Source organism: Brassica napus, chromosome C1 (assembly GCF_020379485.1).
Source record: "Brassica napus cultivar Da-Ae chromosome C1, Da-Ae, whole genome shotgun sequence".
Classification (NCBI taxonomy): Eukaryota; Viridiplantae; Streptophyta; class Magnoliopsida; order Brassicales; family Brassicaceae; genus Brassica; species Brassica napus.
The window spans coordinates 47,720,755-47,737,639 of NC_063444.1; the positions used below are offsets into that span (position 1 = coordinate 47,720,755).

The following is a 16,885-nucleotide window of genomic DNA, read 5'->3' on the forward strand; positions in this document are numbered from 1 at the left end:
CTTCGAGTTCGATCGTGATTAGACTTTGGTAAACTTGAGATAAATTATTACTTTCAAATTATTACAATTTAAAATCATATATTAGATAACATAACACGATTAGACATAGAAAAACGATCAAAGAAAAGATTTGACCTAAGCCCTTCCTTTCAAAACATGTCTTCTTAAACCGGGAATGTGAACATTTGTAATGTAGTCATTCCAGTTAATGCTTCCAACATCAAACCCAAACTCAACCTTCTCTTCTTCAGACATATTCTCCATTAATCTATGTGTATTGCTGTTATCAAATCTTCAGCAAAAAAAAAGAAAACAAACAAAAAGATTCAAAGTTTTTCGTTTTGGTCATATAATCATTAAAGTTCTTAGTTCTTACCTTCCACCATAGAAAGTGTATGGCTCATAAATAGTGGCAAGGTGTTTGGCTTGCTCAATAGATTTCTTGCAAATGAATTTAAGCTTCTGTAGTATCTTACTATCCGATGAGTCCATACCATTCATTAAGCCACTCCGTTCTTGAGCATCTCTCCACAAATGATCCGAGAAATCATCAACGGAGTCGAAAAGCTTCATCAAAGGCACCCTAATAGGAACACCTTTCGAGTCCATGCACGGGGTAGATTTGTAGTGGTTGTAAAGAAGCTCAGCTAAGTCCTCGAAAACCAGAGGATTTATCGCTGAAGAAGCGATCTGATACACGTTTATCTCAGGTTCTGTATCTGCCTTAGCCATTCCATGCTTTGCTATAGCAGCTAATGTCGCATTAACGACCATATCAGCCGGAACCACATCAAGAACTCCTTTTGGATCAACCAAGAACCCTGTGAGCTGTCCTTTTCCATAACACAGCACTATAGGATCCATCATCCTGTTTTGTAGATTAAGAATTAGTTTTGTTATGTATACATTCACATCTATACATCATGTGACATATATATACAAGTTACCTGTTTCCTTCCATCCATCCAGGGAAAGGGTCTTTGTAAGTGCTTTCGATGACGCTAGGCCTTATAATAACCACAGGTACGTCCCCTCTAGTGCTATTGATCATCATCTCTCCCATTGCTTTGGTGAAAACATAAGTGTCTTGCCATCCATATGATCTTGCCCTGTTTCATTTTTTTTTTGTGTGTTTAAGAGTGTAGCAATAGTCAAAGGTGAATATTTATTATTTAGATTACTACCTCTCTAGACCGAGATCCTTCATCTTCTGCGCCTCATCTTGATCTTGAGTCCCTTTTCTTGCAGCATCAAGAGCTAGCTTCATCTCTTTATCGATATCTAATGCTCTCCTGTTACCTTCCATGAAGTTCTCTGTAGCTATACAATCTCCCATCGAGAAGGGCTTCTCCATGACCCTTCCTTGTCTTTGTCCATTCACATAAGCTGCACCAATGATTTTTTTTTTCAAATGAAGAAGCCAAAACACTTTAGCTCTCTTTGTTTCCCATTCACATACCTGTGGATACTTGCAAGAAAAGCTTGAGTTTCTTGCATTTCTTGGCGAATCCCATGAGATTACCAGGCCCTCGTGTGTTTATGTCCAAAGCAACATCATATCTACAATCTCCTCCAAGATTAGTAAGACAAGATCATACAATGATTTTATCTAGATAACAAAACAAGAGAACTAGAAGCGCAGAATCTAATAACCTTTCATTGAAGGTTGTATTGGCAGCAGAGTTGACAATTACGTCAACTTCTTTTGCAATCTCCTCTGCTGAATCTGTTTGCAGCCCAATGTTTGAATCGCAAATGTTTCCTGTCACAGGGACAAGCTTGTCTAACATGAAAGACTGGTAAGATGCCCCATGAGTCTCTCTTAGAGTTTTAAAAAGCTCTGCATCTAACACCTGAAAAAGCAGCAACCCCATAGGATACCATTATGCACATAACATGAAACAAAAATTAGACTAATCAGGAATCAAAAAGAAGATGAACTTACCTCGTTCTTTAACCGATGAACCGCTGCTTCTTTGTTTTTGGCTTTAATCAAGAGATATATTTTCCCAACATCAGGAGCCATTCGCAAGACCTTCTCTATCAGTACTGGACATATCACATGGGGAATGATGTAAAGACATATTTATGGAATATTACAAATTTATATGTAAGTTCAGGGCCGGTCTTGATCACATGCTGGTGAAACATTGGCCTATGGTCCCCAAATTTTAGGAAAAAATTACATATATATATATATAGACCTCAAATATTTTTTTTAAAAATTATATAAACCTTTATTAAATTGCTGGTAATCTCCCCAAAATCTAAAAACCGGCCATGTATAAGTTTGTTACGTACCTTTAGCTAAGAAGCCAGTGGAGCCAGTGATTAGAAACGTCTTCCCTTGGAGATAACTAACGATGCCAAGTCCTTGTTTGATCCCCACCATAGCAGCACCATTGAAAGGCATCAGAGTTTTCACTCCATTCATCTCAATGGCTGTACCATTGACATTAGGAGACAGAACCAATGTCTCAGCGTCCATAGCAGGCGAACTCTGTTCCCTAATCAATACTTGACCTCTGTCTTTCAAAAGCGATGAGACCCTAATAGGCCTCTCTGGTTTGATGTTTCTCCCATCACCGCCACCACCACCTACGCGGCACCAGGTGGGTCCTACCCTTTTCTTGTCCCTTAACAAAGTGCACCAGTCACGACGGTCGTGTAATCTTGAAAGTTTGATTGACGCAGCAATGGAGGAAGAAGAATAACTCAAGAAGAGAGCTTCCATCACAAACTAAGAAATAAGAAATAGAGAAAGGTTCATTTTTAGACTAAGAAAGTAAACTGGCCATTCCATTTCTTTTGAGAAAACAGAAACTGGTGACTTGCAATGTACTTAACCTAGAAAACATACCTTTTGTGATGAGCAACAAGAATATACTTAAATAGAAAGAGATTAAGTAAACCAAGAAAGATTTTTATATTTGCTTATTAGTTTATCGTTAGGAGACAAGTATGTGAGTTTTGTTTTTATAAGAGGAATGAAAGATTGGTTAGTTTTAAGGACAAAAGATGATGATAGATTTTTCTGTTTTGTAGGGGAATATATAACTAAAAAATTAAGTAAAACAAAAGATTACCTTATACGATCTTTCTCCTCCAACGTTTGATCAGTTTCCTACACGTGATGTAGATTTCAGATTATAGAAACGAAATGAAATGAAATGAAATAAGGTGATGCATCAGTTGATTCAGTTCTTAATATATCTTTGCAAACTCAAAGCAAAATAACACATAAGGAATATGCATTTTAGCTGAACTGAAAATTCATATAAAATTTGCAAATCTTTATAAATTTCAAAATTTCTCAATCTAACAACTGTAGTTTTATTATTTCAGTTTCTTTATAAAACTTGTTTCGAATTCATATTTTTAACAAAAAAATCTATATGAATCAAATACACTAGAAAATCAAAATCCATAAGTAGATCCGTAAAACTAAATAACATCAGATTTTTATAAATGTTTTAAAATTATTAATACAATAATATATGATATTTTTTTGGACTTATGAATTCATTAAAATATAACAACCAGACTAACCTAACCCCCACTAAATTTCTGATTCAAATTTACTAAATTTTTCCTTCTGAAACCAACTCACATGGCAAAAGGAAACGTTCAGAATATTCTACAATGGGCCTTCATTGATTTATCTAAAACAAGGCCCATATAGGCCCATACTTCTTATTACAAATCAACTTTTTTTTTTAAAGTTCTGGTTAAAACTCCAGACCCGGCGGTACTCGAAAAACCCTAAAAACTTCTTCTTCTTAACTTAACACTAAACCCCCTTACAGCAAAACTCCCAAATCTTTTGCCTCCGCCATTAGAGATATGGTGGCTCCATCGAAAAGAGTTCCAAGCGGAAAACGCAACGATTCAACAAAGGCATTCAAATCATCGAAGAAATCGTTCAAAAAGACGAAGGACGATGTCGCTGCAAGGTCTGAAGCCATGGCTCTGCAGCTCGAAGAGGTTCCCGACTTCCCTCGAGGTATTGTTTCTTTCTCCCCTCTCTCTCTCGAGAGAGATAGTATTGAATCCGTTCTTCAGTTTGTTCTCGTGAAATCACATTTCGTTGAATTGATTGGTCAGGTGGAGGCTCTTCTCTGAGCAAGAAAGAGCGTGAGAAGATTCACGAAGAAGTCGACGCTGAGTTTGACGCTGATGAGCGTGTTGCTAAGAGGAGTAAAGGAGGGAAACCTAAGAAGAGAAACACTAGCGATGTAGACGAATTGGGATCTCTTTTTGACGGTGGTTTAACTGGGAAACGGCCGAGATATGCTAATAAGATTACCATTAAGGTATTGAACTATGAACCTGTAAAGATCTTTAGTTAGAATTGGAGAATATAGCTACTCTTAAGTTGTTTCTTTTATACCATTGGTTACATGATGCCACTTTCCTAGAAGATTTTCTTAAGCAGATTACCTCTCTACTTTTTCTGTTCTGACGTTTAATTGGGTTTATGTTCAGAATATTTCCGCCGGAATGAAGCTTTTGGGGGTTGTTACTGAGGTCAACCAGAAAGATATTGTAGTGAGTCTTCCAGGGGGCTTACGTGGTTTAGTTCGCGCAAGCGAGGCATTGGATTTTACAGATTTCGGAACTGAGGTATTAGCTGTGGTTTATAATTGGTTGTCTATACTCCCTTTCATTTGGTCATTTTGACTTTTTTACGTTTTGTTTTCTGCAATCTGAATTGAGTTTTTTTTCTCAACCAGGACGATGAAAATGAACTCCTTCGAGACATCTTTTCTGTGGGTCAGCTTGTTCCCTGCATTGTGTTGCAGTTAGATGATGATAAGAAGGAGGCGGGGAAAAGAAAGATATGGCTTTCATTGCGACTTTCTTTATTGCACAAGGGATTCAGTTTGGATTCCTTTCAACCTGGGATGGTATGTCAATGCCTGCTTCATTTTCCTTTTATTTTGTAATGTTTACTTCTTCGGAGCTCTGCCTTTCTGTAAGACTCTCATATGTATTTGTGGATACTGGTATTCAAGTATGTTTGCATAGCCAAAGCTATCCAAAGATCCAAAACGAGCTGTAAGAGTTCATGGCTAATAGAGCTAAGAGGTTATTTATTACGCTAGCAGAGGCTAACAGTTTTCAGATGAAAGTCAGCTATAGTGATCCTGATCTTCTGCTATCTTCTTAATGGGGTCGTATCTTTACCAAGTACCAACTCAGTTTTTATTGCTGTTGAAAAATAATCGTCCTTTATTTCTTTTCCATAATGCTTATTCAGGTAGTTACTGCAAATGTGAAAAGCGTGGAAGATCATGGTTATATCCTTCAATTTGGAATGCCTTCTATCACAGGATTTATCAAGAAAAGCCATGAAGGTACTAAATCTCATTGACCTACTGCTCTGTTTGCTCTCTTATTCACACAGAACTTTTTCTTTTGATTTCATCTGGCGAATGATATTCAATGTACCTTCTAACGTACATCATGAATTGTCTATGTCCAACTAAAATAAATGCATCTCCGAAAAAAACTTTTTGGACGCCTTTGATTTTTCTTTGCAACTTCCTGGCTCTCTGGTTATTCTGATTCCGGTCATCTTAAAAATCTTTATGTACCATTTTCTGAATTTTCCAGGAACTCGGGAGTTAAAGACTGGACAACTTATTCAGGGCGTGGTTACAAATATTGATAAAGAACGTAAAATTGTTAGTCTTAGTTCTGACCCAGATTCAGTGGCAAAGTGTGTGGTACGCCTCGTACTTCCTAAATTATGCAGTTAAATTTCCTTGATTTAAACAAACTTAACCTCGTGATTACCATTTTGCAGACTAAGGATTTGAGTGGGATGTCGTTCGATCTTCTCATCCCAGGCATGATGGTTAATGCCCGTGTTCAGTCTGCCCTTGAGAATGGATTACTATTAGGATTTCTTATGTACTTTACTGGAACGGTGAGTTACCAATGATTTTGGTAGTGTGCGTTATTGATTAAGCGGGAACTATTTTTGTCGTAGTTAACATAAAGTCTCCGTGACGTTTCTGAGGAACAATTTTCACTTATGTGCAGGTTGATCTATTCCATCTACAAAATCCATTATGTAACAAGAGCTGGAAGGATGAATATAATCCGACTAAGATGGTATTCATTTCTTTTTGTTGTGCTTTTATTATGAATCTCATTGTAGTTTGCTGATCTTGTAGTCCCACTGTCGTGTTAGTTTGGGCCACCCCTAAATCTGTGACTTCCCTACCTTGATCGAATTTAGTAATGGCATACAGAAGCATATGATTACATTTCTGTGAAGTCTCAGGTTTGCGTCTTTGTCTAAAAATAAATAGGAAAAATCTAGGTTGTCAGAGCATGTACAGAGCAGTTGTCTAAGAACAAACTATGTCCTGTATTTTTAAGCTGGAAACTCCCTTTCAATCTTTAAAGCTTGTGGGTACAAAGTTACTTCAGAATGATATCTCGTTGCTCAGAATCGTAGGTGTTTGTATCTAATGGTTACGTTTCTTTTTATCTTATTTTTAAGTCAACTTGAATTCTTTGATTAACGGAGTTTTGGAAGTGTTTAATTTCTATTTCTTGGCAGTTATTTATTTGTTTGATTGTTTTGACTTTCTGGTCTATTTTCTTTGGTGAAAGATATTTTTTTCTCTTTTCGGTCTATAACTTGCACCAAATGCTCCTACTGTTTTTCAGGTTAATGCTAGAATATTGTTTATCGATCCATCAACTAGAGCTGTTGGTTTGACGTTAAACCCACATCTTGTTGGCAACAAGGCTCCTCCTCTGGTAAGCATCTACTGTCCCTTCGCTTCCACTAAAATATAATGGTGACATGATAGTAACAGACCTTGATTGTCGCCTACTTTTTTAGTTTAAATTAGGTTCATTTATTTTAACACCAGCATTTCTTACACCTGCTGATTTCAAACTTATATTTGTATGCTTCAACTTGACCCGAATGCTGAATCACTATCTCACAATTTTGGTTCGTCACTTTGATACCTTAATACAGCATTGTTCTCTGTGTGTGGTCTTCGTGGACCTACCTGCATTTGCTTATCTTTGTTCTTTTATAAAATTATTTTGTAAAACTTGTGTTTGGTTCTTTCCAGCATGTCTCCAGCGGAGACATATTCGACGAAGCAAAAGTTGTCCGTGTTGATAAATCAGGCCTTCTTCTTGAGCTCCCTTCTAAGCCTGTTTCAACGCCAGCATATGTTAGCGTATGTCCAATTGGGCCTTGTTCTTTTAAATGATTTAATGCTCTCATATCCTACTTAACCTTAGATATACCGTAATTGCAGACATATGACGCTGCTGAAGATGAAGTTAAGAAACTTGAAAAGAAGTTTAAGGAAGGAAGCCGCATCCGTGTTCGAGTCCTCGGCCTTAAGCAGATAGAGGGGTTGGCCATAGGGACTTTAAAGGTAGTGTACTGCCAGGCGTGCTAACAGATTTTATTTTCTTTAACAATCGTTGGCATGAGAAGCATCTTCCTTTCTTTTATTACTGATTCTTTGCATCGTACGAGCATCTTAATCTAAATGCCAATTAAGTGATAGTTTGATGTACAATCATATATTTATTTCCCTTTCTAGGACACGTATGTTTCTTTTACCTTTGTGGATTTTCGGTGTAACTTTTTCTTTCTTTTGGTGTTCTTTGTATGAGCAGGAAAGCGCCTTTGAAGGTCCAGCGTTCACCCACTCAGATGTCAAGCCTGGCATGGTGACGAAGGCTAAAGTCATATCTGTTGATACATTTGGTGCCATTGTGCAATTTCCGGGTGGTCTGAAAGCAATGTGCCCACTTCAGCATATGTCTGAGTTTGAAGTTAGGAAGCCCAGGAAGAAGTTCAAGGTCGGCTCCTTAGATTGACCCTACACCATTTGGTTTGCAATGTTGCTGGGCATGCATAAATTGTGATTCTTCTTTCAGGTTGGAGCTGAATTAATATTTCGTGTGCTGGGCTGCAAATCAAAGAGAATAACTGTTACCTGCAAGAAAACACTTGTAAGTTTTTTTCTGATAGTGGAGCTGACTTTGTTTCATTGTTTGCATATTCCTTGATCTTGATGTGTCTAGTTACTGAATTCGCTTTGTTGTTAATATCTAATCATTTTCCTCTTGTAAAATAGGTGATAGAATGCATTTTGTTTCTATTATCATTACTTGTTTTATTTCCTTCTGCTGATTTTAGATATCATTTGCTACACTTCAGTTTTAAATAGAAACTAAGTTCCTTCTTTATTTAGCCTTTCAAGTTAGCTATAAAATCATTTGTAGGAACTTTTATTCCGAACTTGTATCTTATTTGGAGGTTAGGAGTGGAGAAATGCTATTTAACTAGTCAATTCGTACAAAACATATATGTTAATATTACGTCTCTGGTTGTTACCAATTCGAGCCTCTTCTCACTTAGTGGAGGTAATATGTATATTCTTTGCAGGTTAAGTCTAAACTTCCGATTTTGAGTTCTTACGCTGATGCAACTGAAGGACTAGTGACGCATGGCTGGATAACAAAGATTGAAAAGAATGGATGCTTTGTTCGCTTCTATAATGGAGTGCAAGGATTTGTTGCCAGGTAATTACTGCATTCGTTGTTGCATTTCTGTGCCGTTACCTTACTGTTCTGGTTTCTTTTTTTAGTGATGATTTTTTCTTTCTCCATCATAAAGGCATTGGTTAATCTTCTCTATTTTGATGATCTTAGTCTAATATGCTATACATACTTTGATTAAGCAGATTTGAACTTGGTTTAGAGCCTGGAAGTGATCCCGCTTCAGTGTTTCATATTGGGGAGGTTGTCAAATGTAGAGTTACCAGTGCGGTTCATGGTACTCGAAGGATCAACCTCAGTTTTATGATGAAGCCAACAAGGTTTTTCCCTTTTAATCTGTTATGTGATAATCGTGTTGCGTTCAAGGCTGCTGTAATATCATTAAATGCTGCATCTCACATTTGTGCACATAATTTCCGACAGCGTTTCTGAAGACGATTCAATCAAGTTAGGTAGTATTGTATCTGGGGTAATTGATAGTATAACTCCTCAGGCAGTCACTGTCCATGTTAAATCCAAAGGTCTTCTGAAGGGTACAATTTTTGCAGAACATTTAGCTGATCATCATGGTACGTGTTTTCTCCTAAATGAGCGTATCTTTTGAGTTTTAGTTTTATTCATTTGTCTCTGAGTTTTCTTTTTGTGATGTAGACCAAGCAAATTTAATGATATCACTTTTAAGACCTGGATTTGAGCTTGATAAGCTGCTGGTAATAGGTACGTTTTCAATAATCCTTGCTAAAATTTAGACTTGTTTCTTTTCCTATATCCTTAACACATCTAAAGGACGTCTATGGTTTAAGGCTTTCTTAGTGCCGACGGTCGTTGAATGAAAAATGTTTTTATGATCCATCTAGTTACAGGATAGCAGTACTACTGTTACAGTTTTAACTATTTTAGTGGTTGAAGAAACGTAATAGTGACAGGGAATAATTTTTGTGTATCTTAGACATTGAAGGCAATAACTTGGCTCTCTCCTCAAAATATTCTCTCATCAAGTTTGCTGAAGAGCTCCCTTCGGATTTAAGTCAGCTCCAGCCAAACTCAGTGGTTCATGTGAGTAGTTGCGTCTTTGAAATGTACAGTCGAATTTTATTTGTTTGTTTAGTCACATTTATTTTTATGAATTTTGTACACAGGGTTATGTTTGTAACCTGATTGAGAATGGCTGTTTCGTCCGTTTCCTGGGTCGGTTGACTGGTTTCGCCCCGAGAAGCAAGGTGGAGTGTTTTTTTACTATGCGTTTCCTTTATCAAATTTTTGTTCGCATACTGTTTCTTGAAGTTTTTTCCATTTTATTTTTTAAAGGCAATTGACGAACCCAGGGCAGATCTCTCAGAGTCCTTCTTTGTTGGACAATCGGTTCGGGCTAATATAGTTGATGTATGTGAACTCTGAACTCAGGGCCCTACATTTATTTTGTTGAAGATATAATGAAATCTTGATCATTTGCAATATTTTTTGTAGGTCAATCAAGAAAAGAGCAGGGTGACTCTTTCATTGAAACAGTCATCTTGTGCTTCTGTAGATGCTTCTTTTGTTGAAGAGTATTTCCTTACAGATGAGAAGGTAGTGATCTTGGGACATACTTTCTGTTCTTATTGGGACTTTATGTAACCCGTTGTGTATTGCACTGTAAATTGAGCTTGGGTTATGAATTTTTGGATCTGTCTGTATAACTTTGAGTAGCACTGTACATCAAGTGTTCTAAAGAAGGATTGATTTCTAACTTACTTTGTTTCATGTGTCCAGATCTCGAACCTGCAATCATCTGGTGTTACTGAAAGCGAGTGTAGCTGGGTTGAGAAATTCTCTATTGGGAGTTTGATCAAGGGAACCGTACAGGATAAAAATGACCTTGGTTTGGTGGTGAATTTTGACAATATTAATAATGTCCTTGGTTTTATACCTAAGTATCATTGTAAGTCATTATGGGTTGCATTACATTATTAACACATCTGTACCTTGCCTCTGTCTTACACATTGTGTTTCTTATTTGTAGTGGGTGGAACTAGTTTGGAAAACGGCTCTGTTGTCCAAGCAGTTGTTCTTGATATTTCTAGGGCAGAGAGACTAGTTGATTTGTCTTTGAGGCCTGAGCTCATAAACAGCTCAGCCAAAGAGGTGTCCAACAGTCAGTCAAAAAAGGTTTCTTTCAATAAGATTTATTCTGGCCAAGTTTTGCTTTATTCGTGTTATCTTTCAGCCCATCTTTGTTAGCTTGAGTTCAAATTGAGCTACTGTGGATGGATCTTATGACACATTGTATCTTTTCTTTTGTTTCAGAAACGTAAAAGAGGTATTTCCAAGGAACTTGAAATCCACCAGAGGGTCAGCGCTGTTGTAGAGATTGTGAAGGAGCAATACTTGGTAAGCGCTTTACTGCATTAAGTTAATGATTATTGCATGTTACTCACTCAGAGTTGCCACTTTTTCCAGATTTTGTCGATTCCAGAACATAATTACTCTATTGGATATGCGGCAGTATCAGACTATAACACACAGAAGTTACCAGTGAAACAGTTTTCCACTGGACAAAGGTGATCATTATCCATTTGTTATATAATCTTTTATTTGTTATTTTTGCTCCCCTTTTTCATGAATTTTATACCCCATATTGGTATAAAAATGTGGAGTTGATTAGCAATATTCGTACTGTCCTTATTGGTGTAGCTACTAGATCATAGCTAAGTTCTTTTATTGATTTTCTCCGTGCAGTGTTGTTGCGTCTGTTGAGGCTCTGCAAAACCCTTTGACGTCCGGGAGGTTGCTTTTACTTCTTGACTCTGTTTCCGGTAGTTCTGAGACATCGTCTAAGAGGGCAAAGAAGAAAACCAATTGTGAAGTTGGTTCTGTTGTCCAAGCCGAGGTACTAATGTCCTACTTTCATATGTCTTTCTATACGTAATGTATTTAAAGGAGTAAACAAAACAATCCGGTAATCAATGGGGAATAATCATGAACTTGAAAACGAACAAAGAAAGAATAGGAATAGAAAATGTAGGTTGACGGGACTTTTCAAGTACCTATCCCACCATAACTTCTACTGTGTCAGACTAACATCTTTTGCTTTCTCAGATTACTGAAATTAAGCCTTTTGAAGTAAGAGTAAACTTTGGCCAAAGTTTCCGAGGAAGAATCCACATAACGGAGGTGGTTTTTCTTACATTACATCATTTTAGATATTAATGTTCATTCTTCAATGTTGGGTGGACGAAAATTTGCGTATATGACTCAACTCTTGGTTGGATAGGTGAATGATGTTGGTACAAATGAAGAACCTTTTGCCAAATTCAGAGTTGGTCAATCAGTGTCTGCAAGGGTTGTTGCAAAGCCCTGTCATACGGATAATAAAAAGAGTAAACTCTGGGAGCTTTCTGTAAAGCCTGCAATACTTAGAGGTAATCCAAGAGAATTGAATTTTTTTCATCAACCTATGGCCTATTGACTCACATTTGGAATATATATCACAGAACGGTCACATGCTTATAGGTTTTAAACTTTAAAGAGTTCTTCCCCCCTAGTCTAAATCTTCCAGGAAATTGTGAGAAAGTGTAATTCGTGTAAATGTTTAGATCCATCAATTAAAAATGTTATTTGATGCCCTCATCTAGCTGTTATGTTTGCAAAATTATTTTCAATTAGTTCAATAATTATAGACTAAGATCAAAAGTGATGAATTCCGTATGCTTTTGTGTGTATGTGTCGGAAGTATGCTTTTGTGTGTATCTTACATATTCTCCATATCTTTTTATGTTGCAATATCAATTAGACTCTGGTGAGCTGACTGAAGTGAGGGAACAACTTGAGTTTGTTTCTGGAGAGCGTGTCTGCGGATATGTCTACAAAGTGGATAAAGAATGGGTTTGGTTGGCAATATCTCGCAATGTGACGGCACGCATATTCATTTTAGACACTGCATGCGAAGCTCGTGAACTTGAGGAGTTCGAGGGGCGTTTTCCCATTGGTAAAGCTGTTTCAGGCTATGTTTTGACGTACAATAAAGAGAAGAAAACTGTACGGTTGGTTCAGCGCCCACTACTGAATATCCAGAAAAGCATTGGCAATGATGGAGGGCCTAAAAAGGATAAACTAGACAGTAGCATTCCCGGTGATGATGCTACTCTATTCATTCATGAAGGAGACATTTTGGGTGGAAGAATTTCTAAGATACTTCCTGGTGTTGGTGGACCTCGTGTGCAAATAGGTCCTTATGTGTTTGGGAGAGTTCACTTTACTGAAATCAACGATTCATGGGTCTCCAATCCATTAGATGGTCTTCATGAAGGCCAATTTGTCAAATGCAAGGTCTTAGAAATCAGCAATTCTAGTAAAGGGACTTTGCAAATTGAACTGTCATTACGGACATCACTAGATGGCATGAGTTCGGACCATCTCTCAGAAGCTTCCAGTAATAAGTAAGTTTTTCTTCTGCCTATAACAAGCATTACTGTCTGCGTTGCTTTTAAGATGGATTTAAGATTTTAAGAGTTAAATCAAATGCTAGTAAGCTCATCATCAGCCTTTCTCTCAGCCTTGACTCTAGTATTAACCTGGTGATGATTTGCCGTGTCAGTGTTTGCAAGCGTTTTGAAAGGATTGAAGATCTTACTCCTGATATGGGAATCGAGGTACTTTTGCCTTAATAATCATGATTCAGCAACTCAATTACTTTCCTTATGGTAGAACTTATGTTAATTCAAACTTTTACAGGGTTATGTCAAGAATACGATGTCAAAAGGTTGTTTTATCATGCTTTCAAGAACACTCGACGCAAAAGTTCTACTGTCAAATCTATCTGACACTTTTGTCAAGGATCCCGAAAATGAATTTCCAGTAGGAAAACTTGTCACTGGCAGGTAACGCAGACTTCCTGTCAAACAGATATTCTGTAATACAGTATATTCTGCTCTAACAAATTTGAATTTAGGGTGTTAAATGTGGAGCCGTTATCAAAGCGGGTAGAAGTCACTTTGAAGAAAGGAAATGCTGGTGGGCCACCAAAATCTGAATCTTATGACCTGAAGCAATTCCATGTTGGAGACATAATTTCTGGGAGAATCAAACGTGTGGAGGCTTATGGCTTGTTCATTGAAATAGACCAAACGGGCATGGTAAAGATCTTGTTTTGTGTTATGTTAAAATTTGTTAATATTTCAAACAGTATGCTGCTTGCCAAATCGTTCGTAGGGAGTAACTGGACTTGCCAGATTTTAATTGTTATCTTTCTTGTTTTGTGGTAGGTTGGATTATGTCATAAATCACAACTTTCTGATGATCATATCGAGGATATACATGCCAGATATGAAGCTGGGGAAAGCGTCACCGCAAAGATTTTAAAGGTATGTGATGCAGCGTAACTTGTGATCACCAAGGATCACAACTTCCTTTTCGTATAAGGAATTTCCCTTTTCTTTGTTTTGGCTTTTTTCCTTTTAATAGCTATTATGTTTTCTATTAGGAAAAGGATTTAATTAATCCCTTAGGGATTAGGTCATTCTTCGCTAGTATATATAGCGATGCTATTAGACTTTTGTAAGCACCTTGGATTTTAATAAGATAATGAGTTATCTTAAGAGCTTTCATAAGCACTGCAAAGAGTATTTGCGCCCCTAAGAGCTTTGACGCGACCTTAACCTTGTTAACGTAGCTATCTTCGACGACAAGTTACCTGAGTTCTAGATCAAACCCTAGATCTTTGACTTATATTGCTTCCGCACTCTATCAGTATGTAGTCCTTTGTCATTAAGAATTAGTGATGTGTAGTATTTTACTTAACAACCACTGATCCTTCTATGCTAAGAGCCCTGTAAATATAATTTGGGAGTTAACTTGAACGCAGTTTTTCTGTCATTTACATTATCATGTTTTAAGGTGCCATTGGTCTATGTATCCATGGAATATAACTGTTGTTTCTTTTCATTTTTGTGTTTGCCCTTAGCTGGACGAGGAAAAGCGACGTATATCCCTTGGGATGAAGAGTTCCTATTTTGTGAACGGCGATGATGAGAAGGCAGAGCCATTTTCTGAAGAAAAAGCTAATGAAGCCAACATGGAATGTGATCCAATCAATGAGTCGGAGTCGGGAGTTCTTACAGCAGTTGGTGATTTTGGGTTCCAGGAAACAAACAGTGGAACTTCTCTGGCTATTGCCCAAGTTGAGTCAAGGGCTTCTATCCTTCCGCTTGAGGTTGACCTTGACGACATTGAGGAGGCGGACCTTGACAAGAATCAAAATCAGAAACTACAGGGAGCCGATAAAGATGAAAAGAGCAAGAGAAGGGAAAGGCAAAAAGACAAGGAGGAAAGGTTGGCTATTTCTTTAGTTCCTAGATTTGAAAGCTACGATGCTATATATTTGGTTTCAACTTTCAACCTGTGCTGAAAACATTTTCTTTTGTAGAGAGAAAAAGATACAAGCTGCTGAAGGAAGATTGCTGGAGAATCACGCTCCCGAGAGTGCTGATGAGTTTGAGAAAATGGTTAGAAGCTCTCCAAATAGCAGCTTTGTCTGGATTAAGTATATGGCGTTCATGCTCAGCTTGGCTGATATTGAGAAAGCCAGGTCCATTGCTGAGAGGTAACTTTCCCTAACTTCTATGTGCATCATTCAAGAACAAGGGAAACGCAATGCAAGAGAGGGACACTACCGATTATATTGGCTGGGTTCTATATTATATTAAATGATGTAACACCTAGATCTAGTACTTGCTTAGTAAAAGCATTTGTGTTTGACATGTGATTTTCTCTATTTTCATTTTATCCTGATCCTTAATCTTTACTGAAGGGCCTTGAGGACTATAAATATTCGTGAAGAAGAAGAAAAGCTAAACATATGGGTTGCTTACTTCAATTTGGAAAATGAACATGGAAGTCCTCCAGAGGTAGACACATGACTCCAGCGAAAGCTTTTTGTTTTAATCTTACCTATATATATTGCTATCTTACTCTCGTTTTTGTTTCTCATATCCAGGAAGCTGTTAAGAAAGTTTTTGAAAGAGCGCGTCAATACTGTGACCCGAAGAAAGTTTACAATGCCCTCTTGGGCGTGTACGAGAGAACAGAGCAATATAAATTGGCTGATAAGCTGCTTGATGAGATGATCAAGAAGTTCAAGCAATCCTGCAAGGTACATGCTGTTTGATCTGTCATCTTCTTTAAGTGAGGGTTCGTTCTTCACTCTTTTAACGACCTTTTATCCGGATGTATGCTTTGTTAGGTTTGGTTACGGAAGATACAAAGTTATCTAAAGCTGGACGAGGAAAACATTCAGTCCGTCGTGAATCGTGCCTTGCTATGTCTTCCGCGCCATAAGCACATTAAATTTATATCACAGACAGCTATTCTTGAGTTCAAATGCGGAGTTGCAGACAGAGGGAGATCACTTTTTGAACGCGTTCTTAGGGAGTACCCGAAAAGAACAGACTTGTGGAGTGTTTATCTTGACCAGGTTCGTTACATTCCACTTCTTCAGAACTTTTGTTTCATTTGCCATCTTTTAGTGTTTTTTAACGCAAGTTTTGTTTGGTTATTACAGGAGATCCGGTTGGGAGAAGTTGATGTGATTAGATCTTTGTTCGAGAGAGCCATTAGCTTGAGCTTGCCTCCTAAGAAGATGAAGGTGCGTGCCAAAAAAAAACTCCTTTTTATGAAGTGTTTTGATTACTGAAGATTGTTTTAACCCGTTTGTGCTTTTTGTGTTCACAGTTTTTATTCAAGAAGTTTTTGGAATATGAGAAATCTGCTGGTGACGAGGAGAGAGTGGAGTACGTGAAGCAAAGGGCAATGGAGTATGCTGACAGCACCTTGGCCTGAGAGATATTGTTTGTGACGAGGCATTGAGTGTTGTAAAATACTATAACTTTGAGAATCTGCCATTGAACGAGGCTGCAAGAGTTGAGACACTCAACATGTTTAAAGTGTAGAATACAATTTTGAGGTTTTCCCCTTTTTAATACGATTAGAACGAAGTTAAATGAACGTGAAGGAAACACTCGACTTTCTTACCGAACAAACGTCACTTTCTTTTAGTATACAGAAACGAAAGCTTTAGAAAAAGCTGAGATCAAAGGACAAATAGAGACAGATGGTTCATTTGGTTAAGCAGACTCTCTCAAAGTAGATGGTGCATGATGGAAGGACAAATAGAGACAGATGGTTCATTTGGTTAAGCAGACTCTCTCAAAGTAGATGGTGCATGATGGAAGGAGTTGTAAAGAAAGTTTTAGAAGCTGAGATAGCAGAGAGAATGTTAAAGAAGAAAGCGAAATAAAGGCTTTTGTGCCTTTAGAAATAGGCGAGTTCATCAAAGAAGGGAGACATCAACAACTCT

General features: G+C 37.5%; 2 protein-coding genes across 2 annotated transcripts; one reads left to right on the top strand and one right to left on the bottom strand.

Moving 5' to 3' along the window:
• Positions 1 to 18: 18 nt before the first annotated feature.
• LOC106450295 (fatty acyl-CoA reductase 2, chloroplastic) lies at positions 19 to 2,983 on the bottom strand. Its single transcript, XM_013891945.3, has 9 exons — positions 2,861 to 2,983; positions 2,302 to 2,740; positions 1,946 to 2,049; positions 1,654 to 1,853; positions 1,460 to 1,560; positions 1,185 to 1,386; positions 948 to 1,109; positions 377 to 868; positions 19 to 292 (listed from the first exon to the last, which is right to left on the bottom strand). Exons 2-9 carry the CDS (start codon positions 2,732 to 2,734, stop codon positions 136 to 138), a joined length of 1,851 nt encoding a protein of 616 aa, XP_013747399.2. The 5' UTR covers positions 2,735 to 2,740; positions 2,861 to 2,983; the 3' UTR covers positions 19 to 135.
• Positions 2,984 to 3,726: 743 nt separating this feature from the next.
• On the top strand, positions 3,727 to 16,533 carry LOC106450308 (rRNA biogenesis protein RRP5-like). Its single transcript, XM_013891956.3, has 40 exons — positions 3,727 to 4,003; positions 4,105 to 4,313; positions 4,486 to 4,623; positions 4,734 to 4,907; positions 5,261 to 5,357; positions 5,617 to 5,729; positions 5,810 to 5,932; positions 6,049 to 6,120; positions 6,685 to 6,777; positions 7,104 to 7,214; positions 7,296 to 7,418; positions 7,666 to 7,851; positions 7,930 to 8,004; positions 8,441 to 8,577; positions 8,739 to 8,873; positions 8,977 to 9,122; positions 9,205 to 9,270; positions 9,503 to 9,609; positions 9,693 to 9,773; positions 9,862 to 9,936; positions 10,021 to 10,122; positions 10,306 to 10,474; positions 10,556 to 10,701; positions 10,840 to 10,923; positions 10,993 to 11,093; positions 11,272 to 11,422; positions 11,632 to 11,706; positions 11,807 to 11,954; positions 12,326 to 12,971; positions 13,130 to 13,184; positions 13,267 to 13,412; positions 13,484 to 13,667; positions 13,797 to 13,895; positions 14,495 to 14,862; positions 14,957 to 15,133; positions 15,341 to 15,437; positions 15,527 to 15,682; positions 15,773 to 16,003; positions 16,091 to 16,174; positions 16,261 to 16,533. The coding sequence occupies exons 1-40, from the start codon at positions 3,844 to 3,846 to the stop codon at positions 16,366 to 16,368; spliced, it is 5,748 nt and encodes a 1,915-aa protein (XP_013747410.1). The 5' UTR covers positions 3,727 to 3,843; the 3' UTR covers positions 16,369 to 16,533.
• The last annotated feature ends 352 nt before the right edge of the window (positions 16,534 to 16,885 follow it).